At 39.8% G+C, this 16,427-nt stretch overlaps 3 protein-coding genes across 5 annotated transcripts in view; 2 read left to right on the forward strand and 1 right to left on the reverse strand.

Annotated features, from left to right (window-relative positions):
* The window catches only part of LOC106334441 (solute carrier family 25 member 44-like), a 2,185-nt gene extending 329 nt beyond the window's left edge, over positions 1 to 1,856 (forward strand). Inside the window, exons 2-7 of the mRNA XM_013772722.1 lie at positions 2 to 91; positions 322 to 703; positions 772 to 968; positions 1,048 to 1,195; positions 1,277 to 1,433; positions 1,521 to 1,856. Coding sequence (XP_013628176.1) covers positions 30 to 91; positions 322 to 703; positions 772 to 968; positions 1,048 to 1,195; positions 1,277 to 1,433; positions 1,521 to 1,546 — 972 coding nt within the window. The 5' untranslated portion in view covers positions 2 to 29 and the 3' untranslated portion in view covers positions 1,547 to 1,856. The remainder of the gene's footprint in view (position 1; positions 92 to 321; positions 704 to 771; positions 969 to 1,047; positions 1,196 to 1,276; positions 1,434 to 1,520) is intronic.
* Positions 1,857 to 4,084: 2,228 nt separating this feature from the next.
* LOC106334440 (UDP-arabinopyranose mutase 2) lies at positions 4,085 to 6,199 on the forward strand. Its single transcript, XM_013772721.1, has 4 exons — positions 4,085 to 4,513; positions 5,117 to 5,367; positions 5,455 to 5,623; positions 5,707 to 6,199. The coding sequence occupies exons 1-4, from the start codon at positions 4,172 to 4,174 to the stop codon at positions 6,034 to 6,036; spliced, it is 1,092 nt and encodes a 363-aa protein (XP_013628175.1). The 5' UTR covers positions 4,085 to 4,171; the 3' UTR covers positions 6,037 to 6,199.
* Positions 6,132 to 15,922, reverse strand: LOC106334438 (cell morphogenesis protein PAG1-like). 3 transcript variants are annotated; one of them, XM_013772717.1, is made up of 18 exons: positions 15,820 to 15,921; positions 15,648 to 15,745; positions 15,321 to 15,439; positions 15,023 to 15,068; positions 14,769 to 14,841; positions 14,619 to 14,676; positions 14,385 to 14,480; positions 14,172 to 14,289; positions 13,824 to 14,105; positions 13,657 to 13,758; positions 13,141 to 13,498; positions 12,938 to 13,051; positions 12,132 to 12,763; positions 11,795 to 11,991; positions 11,143 to 11,365; positions 10,870 to 10,989; positions 9,521 to 10,306; positions 6,132 to 9,258 (listed from the first exon to the last, which is right to left on the reverse strand). In XM_013772717.1, exons 2-18 carry the CDS (start codon positions 15,741 to 15,743, stop codon positions 6,283 to 6,285), a joined length of 6,396 nt encoding a protein of 2,131 aa, XP_013628171.1. In that variant the 5' UTR covers positions 15,744 to 15,745; positions 15,820 to 15,921; the 3' UTR covers positions 6,132 to 6,282. The 3 variants fall into 3 exon arrangements, with proteins under 3 accessions (XP_013628171.1, XP_013628172.1, XP_013628170.1); XM_013772718.1 differs by having other exon boundaries at positions 13,839 to 14,105; positions 15,648 to 15,922; XM_013772716.1 differs by having other exon boundaries at positions 15,648 to 15,922.
* Positions 15,923 to 16,427: the final 505 nt, after the last annotated feature.

Consider the following 16,427-nt stretch of genomic DNA (forward strand, 5'->3'; position numbering starts at 1 on the left):
CCCCCCCCCCCCCGCCGCATCCGAGAGTCATGAACACGCCGCCGACTTCTCGCGTCGCATCTTTTGGTCAGACGGAGATAAACTGGGACAAGTACGTTTACTCTTTTCATGTTTTGCTCGATTTGATCCAGATCTTCGTGATTGGCTCTTTTGGTTGATTCGTTTTCGATGAAACGAGCATCGCCACTTTGCTTTGATGGAGGTAATCAAAGATTACAGATACTTAGGGCTCCTTGTTCGACATAGAAGCTCGATTTCAGATTCCATTAACCTAAGATCAGAGAGATGCCTTTGATTTATTTTATTTATTTGAATTTGCAGGCTTGACAAAAGGAGGTTTTACGTTAATGGAGCTGGACTCTTCACTGGCGTCACAGTAGCTCTCTACCCTGTCTCCGTCGTCAAAACACGCCTCCAAGTCGCTTCCAAAGACATCGCTGAAAAAAGCGCCTTCTCTGTGATCAAAGGCATTCTCAAAAACGACGGCGTTCCTGGTCTCTACCGAGGCTTCGGCACTGTGATCACAGGCGCTGTGCCTGCGAGGATCATATTCTTAACTGCATTGGAGACGACAAAGATCTCTGCTTTTAAGTTGGTTGCGCCTTTGGAGCTGAGTGAGCCTACGCAAGCTGCTATTGCTAATGGCATTGCGGGGATGACGGCTTCTCTTTTCTCACAGGCCGTGTTTGTCCCTATTGATGTTGTAAGTACCAGAACTGCTTTGTATACATGCTGTGAATGTTGAGCTGATGTCTCTTGTATTTGCTGCAGGTTAGCCAAAAGTTGATGGTGCAGGGGTACTCAGGCCATGCTAAGTACACTGGTGGTATTGATGTCGCCACCAAAATCATCAAGTCGTATGGCGTGAGGGGCTTATACAGAGGGTTTGGCTTGTCTGTAATGACCTATTCTCCTTCGAGTGCTGCTTGGTGGGCTAGCTATGGCTCAAGTCAGCGTGTTATCTGGAGGTTAGAGACAATCATGAAACTTTGTGATAAAAATTGATGATAATGTTTCACTGATACAGTATCTGCTATTGTTGTGCAGACTCTTAGGCTATGGTAGTGACTCGAAGGCTACTGCTGCTCCTAGTCAGTCAAAAATTGTACTCGTCCAGGCTTTGGGAGGTATCATCGCCGGTGCAACAGCGTCCTCGATCACAACACCATTGGATACAATCAAAACACGGCTGCAGGTATTGTTAACTACTCCCATTCATGATAAAAGATGTGATTTTTATGTTGAAGTAATGTAGCTGAATAAATATAATATTCAGGTGATGGGACACCAAGAGAATAGACCATCAGCGAAAAAAGTGGTCAAGGATCTGATAGCACAAGATGGGTGGAAAGGGTTCTATAGGGGTTTGGGTCCAAGATTCTTCAGCATGTCCGCTTGGGGAACCTCGATGATATTGACTTACGAATACCTAAGTAAAGATAATCTTGATTCTTCTTTTGAAATGCTTACTGTTCCTTCTCTGACATATATATTCATTCTTACTTGATTTTGTTTTTCAGAGCGTCTGTGTGCAATAGAAGATTAGAAAAGGCCTCACCTCACTACTACTATTCGTTGGGTTTTTTCTCCTTGGACTAACTCGAATAGACATGATTTAAATCTTGTTTATTGGGAGCTTTCCGTTTTTTATACAATCGGACCATTCTTTCAGATTTGAAGTCTGAGATCCGTTATTGTAATCATTCTTTTGCGTATTGGAGTGTGTATTCTTACAGCAGAAGAAACTCTAGATAATGGTCTTCTGCTTTATTAGCTTCTGAGAGTTAGAGAAGCACTATCAGTGGTTTTTGAAATCCCATTTTGCCATCAGTTTTTCCAACTTTCATAATCATTTATATAGTAGATATGTTGCCATAACATCCAAGAACTTAGTCTCGTTTTGCTTGAAGTTGCCTTCTCATTTTCATCAATGTCTTCCAACAACTATCCTCAATCGATACAATCATCATCATATTCAAGCACACTGTTACCATAACTATTCTTGTGCTACATCGTTCTGACAGTTAGAATAATAATCTTCAAAAGTTGTTCGAGTGAAATACTATAAACAAAAGTTGCTACTATGTCTCCTAGTAAAAAACTAAAAACCAGTTGCGGAGTGGGATGAATAGGGCCCGGATACTTTAATATAGCTCTGCTTCTTAATAATTTGGTTATTTGAGCCAACAAAAAGCCTATCTACATCTCATGGTCATAGACTCGTAGTTAATTAAACAAAATATCTTACATACGGGGGGATATTTAAGATATCACGAACGTATATTCCCCTGGAAGTATATTCCTTGAAATATCCTACTTTTTATTGCGATTTTCTTTCTTTCTACATCCTATAAAACAAATCCGACTAGAATGGAAAATAATAATGCATCACTATTTTCTTTGCTAGGAATAATGCAAATATTAACTTGAAATTAAACAAGGGAGCTCTTAATTATTGATGAAATAACTATAATTTTTTTTGACTAAAATAACTATAAAGTTTCCATCGGTGATTGGACCATCACGGCATCACCTACGTGAATGCACTCTCGTTTATATGATAGTTACGTGATTTATGCAATAATCATAAACGACGTGCATCAACGAGGACGAGTCCACGACCACCACAACGTAAGGATTACGGTCCACGTCGTAAGGATTACGCTTCAACTTTTATCATTTTTGTTTAATTCTATATGTTTAAAATTAATGAGGTTTTGTTTTACTAATAGAAAATATCATGGAATTTTGTCAAATGATTCGAATCTAAACTGTATGAATAAACTAAAGAACTTGATTATATACTATTTGACGACAATTTAACTTACATATACGAACTTTAACTCAAAAGTAAGTTAATTACATGTTACATGTTGAAGAATTTAAGACACTACCATAGTCCATAGCTCCTCCACACATGCATCATTACTTCGTTACGTTACAGAGCATTTATAAACTTGTCAGTTTACTGTTTTTTTTTTTCATTTTCATTATCATTTGATTAGCACAGACGGTATATAGTCATTCTAAACAAGAAGTACATTAACAAAACCATAAATACAAATTAATTTGGTAGGAAATATAGTTCAACTTTTCAATTAATTATAATAAATATTTATACCGTTTGAAAGATAAGTTTTTATGGTATTGAACCCAAACCAAACTGAAAAAAAAAACAAATCTTAGTTTTTGAGCTTACCTAATTGGGCAATTCTCTCAAATAATCTTTTTAAAAGTTTTTGTCACAAAAATAATCATAAAAAAAGATAAAAATAACTTCATTTTATTTTAAAATTTTTAATATTAATATTTTATTTTTTAAAATTTGAAACTCTATTCCCAAAACTTGACTCTAAACCATAAGTCAAAATTAATTAATCATAGGGTAAAAATATATTTTTATCATTGAATAAAACTTATTTTGGTCATTTTCTTCATTGATGACTATTTTTGTGACAAAAACGTAAAAATAACTATATAAGGAAATTTCTCTGCCTTCTTAATTTGCCAAATAATTATTATGATTCTTTATCTTGATAATTATTAATATGTTTAAATTAAATCAAAATATACAAAACTACTAAATCAAAACTTTTTTTTTTTTTTTTTTTTTTAAAAACCCTGAATCAACTTTTTTTTTTTAATAGAAAAAAACTAAAAATATGATTTAACACTTTCCAACAATATAACGAAACAATGAATTAACACACATGTTTATTTATTCATCATTTAAAACCTGTTTATTAACCTTTTTCAACACTTCTTTTTAATAAAAAACTAAAAATATGATTTAACACTTTTTCCAACAATGTAACAAAAACACTGAATTAACACACATGTCATTTATTCATCGTTTAAACCCGATTATTAACCTTTTTCAACCAAAAATTAACTTAACCCATCAAATATTTGGTATCATCATCACAAATTCGTTTCAAAATCTATCAATCACTCACTTTACAGATGTCACTTTATAATTGAACGCGCTGCACTTTAACAACACAACCTCTCCAATCAGATCTGTCGAGTCATCATTCTATCACATGCCTTACCATTAAACACGCGCCAGATCTATTTATAAATCAAAGTCTCAAGAGACTTAAAAACTAAAACACATCTCCACAATCGAGCAAAATCCCACCGACGAGATCAGATCCAATCCCATTGAATCATGGTTGACCCGGCGAACACCGTGGGAATCCCGGTGAACCCGACGCCGTTGCTGAAAGACGAGCTCGACATCGTGATCCCGACCATCCGAAACCTCGACTTCCTCGAGATGTGGAGGCCGTTTCTTCAGCCGTACCATCTGATCATCGTCCAGGACGGAGATCCCACGAAGAAGATTCACGTCCCCGAAGGGTACGACTACGAGCTGTACAACAGGAACGACGTTAACCGGATCCTCGGACCGAAAGCTTCTTGCATTTCGTTCAAGGACTCGGCTTGTCGGTGCTTTGGGTACATGGTGTCTAAGAAGAAGTATGTCTTCACCATTGATGACGATTGCTTCGTAAGTTGTCCACTTTTGATTTTTTACTTCATATAATCATAAATCCTATGCTAGACATAATATCCGGACCAAACCTGATCCGAAAAGCCCAAACTCGAACTTTGAACCCGGTTGGGTTAGAAAGAAATTATGTTAGTAAGTTCTCTAATTTTGATTTTTTTTTTGTTTAGTTCGTAGATCCCATTAGAGCTAGGCATAATATCCAAACCGGAACCGATTTCCCCCGAACCGGATACCCAAGCGGGTATTGAGTTAGAAGATAATTAAATATCCAAACACTGATTGGATATTACCTAGTATCCAAATTATATAAGCTATTATCCTACTATAACATATTTTAAAAAAATCCAAACATTTTGTTTATTATATATTTTGTTATTTAAAGTTCTTTTCAGATATTTGCGTTAGTTCGGTAAAAATATAAGCTTAAGAAGCTATATGTACACAATAAATAAATATGAATTAAATACAGATAACTATAAATCGGATTTCAGATATTTGATAAATATATCAAATATAAGCTGCATCAGTTTATAGTTAGCCATGATCTGTGATGTGTTGACTTATAGATTTTTTATAAGCTCATGTTGATGTGTATATTAGGTTGCCAAGGATCCATCAGGGAAAGCAGTGAATGCTCTTGAGCAACACATCAAGAATCTGCTCTGTCCATCGACTCCATTGTTCTTCAACACCTTGTATGATCCTTACCGTGAAGGAGCTGATTTCGTCCGTGGATACCCTTTCAGTCTACGTGAAGGTGTTTCCACTGCTGTTTCCCATGGTCTCTGGCTCAACATTCCTGATTACGACGCCCCTACCCAACTCGTCAAGCCTAAGGAGAGGAACACTAGGTGAACTACTTCTATGTTCTTTTTTTTTTTGTTTGGTCAGAATATTTCAAATGCTAGTCTTTGCTAAATTTTTGTATATGATGTCAGGTATGTGGACGCTGTCATGACTATTCCGAAGGGAACGCTTTTCCCAATGTGCGGTATGAACTTGGCTTTCGACCGTGATTTGATTGGACCAGCTATGTACTTTGGTCTCATGGGTGATGGTCAGCCTATTGGTCGCTACGACGATATGTGGGCTGGTTGGTGCATTAAGGTACTCACTTTCTCCTTTCCCATGATGTTTATGTAGCTCATGCTCTGTACTCATGACTTTATGGAATGAATATTTTTTAATAGGTGATCTGTGACCACTTGGGTTTGGGAGTGAAGACCGGTTTGCCATACATATACCACAGCAAAGCGAGTAACCCATTTGTGAACCTGAAGAAAGAATACAAGGGGATCTTCTGGCAGGAGGATATCATCCCTTTCTTCCAGAACGTGAAGCTGTCTAAAGAAGCAACCTCTGTTCAACAATGCTACATTGAGCTCTCAAAGATGGTGAAGGAGAAGCTGAGCCCCTTAGACCCATACTTTGACAAGCTAGCAGACGCCATGGTCACATGGATTGAAGCTTGGGATGAGCTTAACCCACCAGCTGCTGCTACAGTCAATGGCAAAGCTTGAGCAAAACCACCGCAGTTTTGGTTCCTTTAGCTCAAATTATCATTTACTTTTCAATTTCGGATTTTACAAAACTCACTTTTGAGTACTTGTCACCATTACTTTCTCGGTGTCCACATCAGTGGTGGATCCCTTTTGTTTCATTAATAAAAAGACTTTCCCATTAGTATTTGTTTCAATAATCACCCCTTCTCTAAAAACTTACATGTTTCCCATTAGTATATCACTGCAAAAAAAAAAGAAAAAAAGTTAAATGTTTGCGAGCGTTGTGACAAAAGGCACCAATCTTCTGTAATCTCTTTTTCCTAGAGCGCAGTTATCAAGAACTCGACCCAATACCAGCCTTGTGTTCTGCAAAGCCACATCTCTCGAAGGCATCTCTAATTCTGCTGCAGCTGCACTGAGAGGAAAAGCTTGCGACGTTGTTGTTGCCGCCATCACTGTGTACTGGAGAGGTCCGCTTCGGGCTTTAAATGAAGTTTGAGGTACAAGCGTTCTCTCATCAGTCCCGTCCTCATAGGACCCACCGCTACCGCCTTGTACTGGGCTACAGCTCTGAAGAAGGGCTTCGAGAACACTCAGTGCTTCCCAACACAGAGTGCTTTCGACTAGCTGTGAGACGATACTGTACATGTGGGGACTCTGCGAAGCATCCATGGGAGTGTGTTGGAGCAGTGCCTTGAGCATAAGAAGAATGACTCGTTGGTAGTCCACTGGTCCTTTCTTCAGCATTCGTAACAAGTGACCGAAAGCTAAAGCTGAGTGTTTTGGGAACCATTTGTTGCATAGCAGAGGAGAGACGCATGCGAGGAGGTTATCAACTCGTTTAATCTCGCCTCGAGCATAAGCAACAAAAACCGTAGCCAGTTCATCGAGTGATTTCGCCCGGCACCAGATAGCAAAATTAGATGCTACAGAACATGCCTTTTGGTACTGCTGCTCCGAAACCAGGACTTGGTCTTGGCTCAGCTGCAAGCAAAGCCAAGGAAGTAGACCTGTGATTTGCATAAGGAGTCTTGTCTCGGCGTCGCCAAATATAGAGTCACATGAAGGCACTGTAATCCTTGATAGGACCTCAATGGAGAAGTCGTGGCTAACATTAGACATCAGTCCTTTAAGGACAAGAGGTTGAACGCCTTCGAACTTTGGTAGAGTTCCACTTGACGGCGGCATCTCGTACACTCTAGATTCTGTCCTTTGGAACTCCCCCAAATCATTAGTGTTGGATTCGTCCCGGGGCATGCTCGACAAGAGAACGTTTTCAGTTGTCTTGTCACGGAACGATAGACGGTCGATAATACGGGAGAAGAGCTCAAGAACCTGGCAGTAGACATGGACAAAGTCTGTGTGCATCATGGCGACACAGCCCCAGAAGAGTTGTGGGTAGAGTATGACTTTCTCTGGCTCCATGTTCTCTACCATGACCTGTAGCGTCAGAAGGATTTCCATTATAAAACCCAAAACTGGAGGAATGGGATTGCTAAGACATCGATGAAGACAGCGTAGAAGCGAGACGCAGGCATCGCTTGTCACAGTTGGCCGTAGCGCACGGTATACTTGGTGTGACCGACATGCTAGATGTCTTGAAGTGCATTCCATAGCCCATTTCAGAGCTTCAGTTCCCCAAGTTTCTCGAAGATCTCCTTGAAAGAATATAGCATCGACCATACTCTGAACAAGTGCAGACAAAAGAGCAGCACTAGGAAGATCTGTTCTCACAACCGTTGGATCTTCATTCTCCCACATCATGCTCCCACGTTTTGACTGCACGTACTTTATTAAACTCACGACCTGTTGTTTGTTTTCTCCTTCGCTGGTTTCCACCTCATATAGCTCCAAATGGCGACCCGCAAGCGAGTACAACAGATTCACAAGCAAATGTTGACAATGCTCTAGCACTATGTCTTCAGAGCTATCCATCGAAACGAAAGTGACATGGAAAAGCAAAGGCAGATGTCCCCTAAAATCTTCATCATTCTCATATGCGATTTCTGCAAGTAGAATCAGAGCTATATCCGCAGGAATGAGTGAGTGCTGTTGATGTCTGAATTGCGACACATCTTCCCCAGAATTTGGTGTATCAATGAGATAATCTCCACTATCACGTGAGACATGGCGGCTGCTCAAGGCTCCTGTAGAACTCCTAACTCCCATTAATGGTCCTGATGCATTCACCAATGATGGTAGGAGCTGACCAGAACGACCAGTAGCTACAGGAGCAATGTTTAACTCAGGAGGGATTAGACTTAAGGGTCCGGAAGCACTTCGGCCAGTCGCGCCTGCTGTTCTCCAGCTTAGGTTTCCACTTGTATTTTTAAGGGGACTATCAAGCGAGCCTCGGACAAGAATTCGTGACATGTGTGGCTGGGTGTCTGCAACTGAAACCACTTGAGGTGCTGTAACAGGCCCCTGAGAGAACTCCAGCACAAAATTTCCATTGGAATCACCCCGATTAACAATAGGTTCAATACTGTCTTCGAGCATCCGCTGTGATAGTTGGTAAACTAGGTGATCAATAGTACGCTGAGGACATGTCCGTGCGAGGTACAAACTTACACGTTTAGCAACTGAAAAATATGTCGCAAATGCACCAGTTACTTCTCCAGATGCATTTGAATCACTGTCCTCAATGCCCTTTGTGATCAAGAAATCCAGTACAGGGCTAATATTTCTGGGCTTACTAGCAATAGTGCTCCAAAGTTTTTCAATTTCATCAGGGAACTGATCCCCATGTCGCATTGTGACATAGTAAAGACTTTTTAGTGATCTTTCACTCCAACCCGTGTCCTTGAGTTTCCAGAAATTAAGGTTCTCAATCCACGGAGCCATACAGGTCAAGACCTGATGTTGAGCAATTATATCAACAGCATCAAGCTGACGCTGCATAATTTCTTCACACAGGAGCTGGCTTAACTCAGGATGATCCTTCGCGAGTTTGCAGGATAGCTGGTACTGAAACTGTTGATAAGAATCCGGAAGATTACCTACAACCGCTGCTCTATAGCCTCCTGAACCTTCTATACCAGCCTCAGCCCACTCACGCATAGAAAGTGTCTCCAGCATCTGAAGAGCATCATCACGAATTTGTCTAGATGGGTCGACTACCTTGTACAGAATTAGACTCACGAGCCTCTGGATTTCGCATTTTGGAATTTCTAGTCGCATGTAGACCTCAGCCAACACACTGAAGTACCCATCAGCTATAGCCGCATCAGAGTAGTAACACTGGGAAAAGCACAGATGTGTTAGTTCACGTATTTAAAAGAATCCAATTAAGGATGAAGTAACAGGAATGAGCAAGCATGGAAGTGAAAAAGCTTATCAAGACAAGTTAGGTGCTGTAGGAAAACTAAATTTATCTGATAACAGAAACCATCATTGCATAGTCAAGCTGTCATCATTGGTTAAGATATATCAGATATTTTCTCTGGTAATTACAACCAATTTTTTTTAATAAACACAGCTTTCAGCTAGAGAGAAATTTTACCTGATCAATGCAGGAAGGAAAGAGATCCAAGTTTGTTAGTAGAAGATTCTTCAAAGCCAATTTTGCCAACGCAACGCGTTGATGACCACCTCTATGCCTATCACGGCCTGTTGTCCCTCGCCCACTTTGCCCACTTTCTCCTGTGTATTTGGAGTAAGATGGAGTTCTCGGATCAGAAGGCGAGGAACCAAAAGGGACCTTGAGAGCAGGCTCGATGAACAAACTATTTATCCAAGATATCACACGGCCACTCATTTTTCTTGCATTGTCATCAAAACACGGTCCATATAGAAGGGAAGCCATCGCGTTCAACGAAGCCCACTGGATGGCTTCTACTTGCTCATTCAGTTCCTTGTCAAAAGAAATCTTGTCTGCCGAATCTTTTGTCCGATTATGCTGCGAGGTCTTATAGCGCTCAACTTCACGGCGATAATCACTAACAAGATCCTGCCCCCACGTACTTCCTGTGTCCTCAGACCAAGAAAGGATCAAATCGAAAAGACGTTTCCTAGTTTTAACATCAAATTTCTCTGATTTTGAATCAACAAATTCAGGGGCAAGGTATCTTAAAACAGACGCAAGTGCATATCGCAGAGGCTGCGACTCATGAAAGCTTTCAGGAGGTACCAACGATATGTTTCTAGTTGAATCATCAATGAATCGCATATAATGGAGGCGGAAAACTGGTTTACGAGCGAGCATTCCAGGCCAGATGTTCTCAGACACTGTTCTATATATATTAGCAACATGAACGCGGAGGTCCTCTCTTCGACCTCCTTTCTGGATCTGTATTCATAGCACAAGAACACATTTTTAATGTCAAGTCCCAATAATTTTCATGCATCCGGAAATCAATATAAGGAAAATGGTGAAGAAGAAAAACACGGTCATTGATTTCATATTCAGGGGAAAACTCTGCCAAATCTGGTTAGTATTTCTACATCTGTAGCAGCCCTTACTGAGACAATACAATAGCGGATACTTACGTTCCCTCAACTCTAATTCAAGATGAAGGGATTACTACAACCAACTAAACCCAGGGAAACGCTAACATAATATTCCCTAAAGTTCAACATGAAGTTCAATAAGGGTACAAATAATGGCAGAAACTACTATTATTTTTAATCCACGAGATTGCCCGTACTTGTTCACGTTTTCTAAGTCGTTTTGCTTAGCTAGTATTAAAATATTCATTCAGTCAGAATACAAACTTTCAATACCCATACCATCAACTCAAAGGTTGTCAGCAGCATAAACCTGTATAGCCAGGCAGTTGCATAGAGAATCCCTATCTTGGTCTAGTTCTAAACAACAATTATATGATTTCTACAATTTACTCAAGTACATACCTTCCACTTTGGCTTCGTCTCTGTCTCTAATGAAAAATCGTCCACGAAAGATGCTAGCTCGCTAAACATGATTTCACATGCGTCCAGATGCGAGCGCCCGAGAGCCATAGTTGCAGCATGCTACATGAACGGAAATATAAAGTAAAGATTGTTGAAAAAAATATTAGGAGAAAAGATTCAACCAAAAGCACAGAAAGCGAGACAAGAAAGTTTACATAAGTGACAAAACTACCAACTTCAAACAAAAAACGCAGAGACAAAAAAAACACTTACGTTGTGGGTCTCTGACCCAAATCTAAGATAAGGGAAAATAAGGCGGTACATGTCTCTGGTTAATGCAATGCTACCCGCATCTTTACCATCAGGTGGACATGAACACACAAACATAGCATACAGAAGCCACTGATCCAGTTTGGTATCTGTATCTTGTGACTGGCTAGCCTTTCCACCCAACTCAACAGGTGTAATATAGGCAAGGCGGTGCATAATTCCAGACCTGGAGATGAGAAGGGGACCATAATTTCCTTCATGTTAGTTAATAATAAGAAAATAGGTATGGCAATAAATTTTTAAAAAGAAACAGTTTTTTTTTTTCTGCGAAAAAACAATAGTGCTTGCATAAATATTGTCATGAGTGTTTTCCTTTCATAGAAGAAAACTCATAAAATTCCCACACCACAGTAAGATTTTATCTGCATGTTAAACTAGGCCGTTTATTTTTAAGGGCGTGTTGATCCATAAAGCCTACTTATCTAGTCCTATAGACTTTTGCCTGTCTTGAATGATTTATGATAATGTTAACGGTCAGAGAAGAAAGTAACCAAATTTCAAAACAAGACTCAAGAAAACACACCAATGACTATGTAATTAGGAAATACTAGGAGCAAAATATACGAAAGATAATAAAGCTAACAAATATACTTACTTGGCTTCTTGAACAGAGCGTGGGCAGAGCTCAGCAGCATATTTAACAAGCTCGCTGAGACACCGACCCCATCTGTATTTATCAGGACTCTCAAAGATAATGGATTGAAGAGTCACATCGGAAGGAATAGCATCGGAATCTCGCCTCAACTCAAATGGACGGGAAGAATCCCAGTAGCAACTTTGAACAATATCATCCTATCATATGTATAAAGAAAGAAAAAAAGAGGATTCAATCTCAAATTTACCATAGAGTCAGATAAATCAAAACCATAACCAGCCTAAAGGCTAAAAATTAAAGCCTCTTAAGGAGTGAGATATACACAGAAGATACTTACCCCATGTTCTTCTAAGACATCAATCATGTATATGGGTTCAGCTTCAAATTTCATAACATGGTCTGGGTGCTCTAGAATCATGAGATCTCGAATATCATTACTCAATGCACGTACACATCGCAATAATTCTAGCGCCGCATGCCGAATCTGGCTGTCGACCGAACTAAGAAAAAGTAGGCCAACAGCATCAATATCAGCTGCGCGAAACTCAATTGCATCTGCTGCTTGACGAAAAGAGGATTTTTTGAATCTATCATTTCCCTTTGCTGTTTGATTTTCCTCTTCAGCATCAGTATCTTGTTTTTCATCTACTAAACAAGCCCTCCAGAAACGCATGAGTTCCAACAAGCGTCCTAGTGACGTTTGAATGAGAAGTGGGAACTCATCAGGAAGCTTTAAGATGAAGTTTGCCATCCCTCTCATAACTGCAAAACGGCGATGAGGAAGATATCTAACAATCCGGTTCAGGACTTGCACTGCTTCCTCTCGCACTACAGGATCAAAACTTATACCATGCTGAGGTATTATTTCCGTGATCTTATCACTCCGTCCAACTTCCTCTATCAGATAAGGTATGCATTCCAGAACTGATCGGAAGAGAGATCCTTGAGACTTTTCTTTATTCACAGCATCTGCACATGTCTTGAAGGTTAGCAAGATTGTTTTCGGAGAAAGTATTAGCCAGGGGATACAAGCTAGAAATCAGAAAAAGCAACTACAATAGAATACACATATCTAGTGATCTTTTAACCTCCCCGTAAGATCATGAACATCAGAGTAAGCTTTTAATGTAAAACCAAGTTTACCTATTGTCGTCCTCGATGATGTTAGAACAGCTTGACTATAGGTCCTGTGGCAGGATCTCAAAATTGACTCAATTGCTGCTTTCACTTTTGGTGTGTAATGGTCAATTCCGTGGCCTGTTAAAAGAACATTAAGAAAAGTTAAGTGTATGCAAGGACAAGTTTATTCAGACCAACAAATGACCTGATTCAGGTTAACAGGTTACCCTTGAATATTTCCAAACCAACATACTGGCTTGAAGGTGACATAACAAGGGCAAGCAATGCACGAAGACCAATAATCTTTGCTTCACTTGGACTATCTTGCTTTAACAGTTCTAGTAACATGTGATTCATCGCGAAGTCAAGGTTATGTTCAGCTATGGTAACGCAGAACTCAACGAGTTTATCTTGTTGGATATCCTGAGTGAGCATTCCTTTTCTAAGAACTGTTAGCAGTTGTGATGTCACACTATCCAAGCAATCCCATATACGATTTGGAGGCTGGGTAGCAGCATAGACACTCAAATAAAACCTCAACACCCGGTGAAGACAATCAAGTGCCATGTAACGATGGTTCTTCTCCTGCACAATGTGTCGTAGGTACTATAATGACTGAAACCAAGATATATATACAACCAAGAAGAGACTTGAAGAGAGAGAGAGGCAATATAATTTGCCGACGTGACAATTGCTCTCGACCATTTTTACTTAATTTAAAAGCTGAGTGCAGGAAAACTTACTCTCAGAAGCTTGTACAATTGCTCCATGTGAGAACTTAAATTATGATGAAATATAAGCGGGTCTCCGAGACAGAGAAGAAGAGTCACAAGCGGAAAGCCAACCTATTTGCCCAATTAGACATGTTAAGGACTGAAATCATAAGGAAAACATGATTAAGTGATATTACATCAGAATGACGTACACCAAGATGTTTGCTCTGTTTCTCCATCCAATGGATTAGCTGCACTCTAATGCGTCCAACAGCCTCATACCAGAGTGTCAGCGCAGGCTCTGCAACTGAAGGAGGCCACTGGCTTTTGCCACCATCGGAAAGTGGCGCCAGGATGTTAGAAAGCATATTACAAAGCGCATGATGAAGCTCACTTTTAAGTTTGTGTGGAGCACGGTTAAGAGGGTTTGCTTTAGCTACAAAGGAGGCAGACGCATTTAGCCCACCCTCACTCTTAACCTGGAAATAAACGTAATGTCACGTTCGCGTCCTGATGCCTGCCTTTTTAAAGAATAAGAGACATACCCCAAGCTTTAAGTATCGCATTCCATTAATGATGCTGAGAGTTTCACTTCTTGCAATACTTGTGTCAATCCGGCGGGTATTGAGTTCCATGAAAAACCGCTCAGTGACAGAGCTGAATCTGTTAGTAAACAATCATAATAATAAAAGGATTAGAGTGGTTGAGGTTGCGGCTTAAAATTGAATCGTTAACAACAAACATTACAAATGAAATACCTAATACGGGATAGGGCGCCCAAGAGTTGAGCAACCAAGTCAAGAAGAAGACCCCTCAAGTCGACCAGGGACGGGTATTCTACTTGGCTAACAATCCTGAAACAGAGGAGCACCAAGAGGCAGAACTTAAGAAATTTAGCTTTTGTCATCTCGAAAAAGGCACGCCAAAGGATAAAAGCATACTGATTAACGAATCATATAAATTTCAACAGCTTCAAATTCTGAAATCACTACCTGTCGGCGTTAATTAGCCAATCAAAAACAAAATTCTCAAGTCCAGACCATAGCTCCTCTGCCATTCACGCAAAATGAATTTTTTTCTTTCTTTAGCAATGCAATATACACATTTTCTTGGAAAGAAACTGAATAGACAAACAAACAAACCGTTGAGCCCTTCCTGCGGGCAGCACTCCGCAAAGCGAATACAAGCTGAGCAGAAGATGCACTCAACAGCCAGCTGATTCCAGTACAGTAAAAACCATGTATAAGAAAAAATGAAAACCCAATTCGAAAACTGATTAGTTAATACTAGTGTTCTTAAAGAGAGGTAAGAGTAAAACAGGCTGGTCAGTTGGATCCAGTGCATATAGCAACTAAAACCGGAGGACTTCTTTTTGTGAAAAGGGAAAATAAAATACCTTTCTCTGGAAAGCCGATGCATCATTTGCACCTTTAGGCGATTCACTGCAAAGCAGATACAAGCCACACAGAAAAGAATATTAGCGTGTCCCAATCATAGATTTTCACCTACTCGATAAATCACCTAAATGAAGAGAAATACAAATATATGATATACTGCACCAACGATTCAAGTTAAGAAATGCAAGATGCAGAAACCGTAGCACGTGGGAGATAGACGTATGTTATATGGACAAGAGTCAAGTACAATCTCATTGTTAAGAGAGCGAGAGAGAGAAAGCAATCAAAGTTCCACACCTTTCCCTCCACTTGAGTAGAGCTTCTATAAGAGGAACAGGTGTGTGACGCGCAATCATAGCCAATGAATCAAGCACCTGCTCATAAGCAGGATCTGATGGACGAAGATACTTTCCATTCTGCAAACATCATCACACACAAGAAGCAAATCACCAAACGTACATTAGACTATCTACGAAATGCATTTCCTCCACACACAAGTTCTCGTTATATCCAATTCCATTAAACCCTACTCTCAAATACTAACTAAGCTTCAACTATCCCAATTAAGCAGAAACGAACACCTTAAAGCACTAAAAACGCAGATTCCAAAAGGAGACGACGAACCTGAGCCTGAGCAGTATTGATTCGCTGCCTTGCGAGAGGGAGGAACCGCTGAAGCAGCGCCTCAACTATCAATTTCGCAGCACTCCCTGACTTCATCACTTTCGACATGAATAGACCCGAATCAAACGGGATAATACGAGACTGAAATTCGCGGAATCAAATCAGCAAATACCAACGGAGAAGACGACCACAAATCACGAAACCATTCTAGGGCTCAATTCGATGCCGCGGCAAAGAGAATCGCTTTAGAAATTTCTTTGATCCATCGACGACGAGCTCGTCTCCCTCGCTTAGGAAATCGCTTATAAATAGTTCGAATATAATAATCATGCACGACCGCTAGAAAGGCCTCTGCTACGGCCCATAGCAAAAAGGCTTCAAGAACTTATCTAACCCAGCCCAATTTAAAATTATTAACAAATATTTTATTTTCTATTTGACTATTTCAGATATTCAAACAACTTTTTAGTGGTACCCAATTATTTCTCACAGGCAAACAAAAAGGTGGAACCCAATTACAGTCCAAAATATAATAAACTTGCAGTAGAATATAAGATTTGGATTTTTGTATGAATAATATATCTTGTTTTTGCATCTTTCTGTCAAATAATATCACTTAGAGATTTAGTCCAATTTTCTTTTCTCAGCAGTCCAATTATATCTAGGGCTGGGCAAAAAATCCGGATCCGAAAAACCGAACCGAACCCGATTCGAAAAAGTAGTATTAAACCCGAACCGAAATTGATTAAATATCCGAATGGGTTCAAAATTTTGGTATTT

This window comes from Brassica oleracea, chromosome C3, assembly GCF_000695525.1.
Source record: "Brassica oleracea var. oleracea cultivar TO1000 chromosome C3, BOL, whole genome shotgun sequence".
Lineage (NCBI taxonomy): Eukaryota > Viridiplantae > Streptophyta > Magnoliopsida > Brassicales > Brassicaceae > Brassica > Brassica oleracea.

Bases quoted from the DNA above. Each gene is read 5' to 3' on its own strand.
- LOC106334440 (XM_013772721.1), top strand. From the start codon at position 4,172: ATGGTTGACCCGGCGAACACCGTGGGAATCCCGGTGAACCCGACGCCG. The intron at 5,368-5,454 runs GTGAACTACTTC...ATATGATGTCAG, and splicing joins CCTAAGGAGAGGAACACTAG to GTATGTGGACGCTGTCATGA. The intron at 5,624-5,706 runs GTACTCACTTTC...ATTTTTTAATAG, and splicing joins GGGCTGGTTGGTGCATTAAG to GTGATCTGTGACCACTTGGG.
- LOC106334438 (XM_013772716.1), bottom strand. From the start codon at position 15,755: ATGTCGAAAGTGATGAAGTCAGGGAGTGCTGCGAAATTGATAGTTGAG. The intron at 14,481-14,618 runs GTAGTGATTTCA...CCTCTGTTTCAG, and splicing joins TGGCTAATTAACGCCGACAG to GATTGTTAGCCAAGTAGAAT. The intron at 13,052-13,140 runs GTAACCTGTTAA...TTCTTTTAACAG, and splicing joins TGGTTTGGAAATATTCAAGG to GCCACGGAATTGACCATTAC.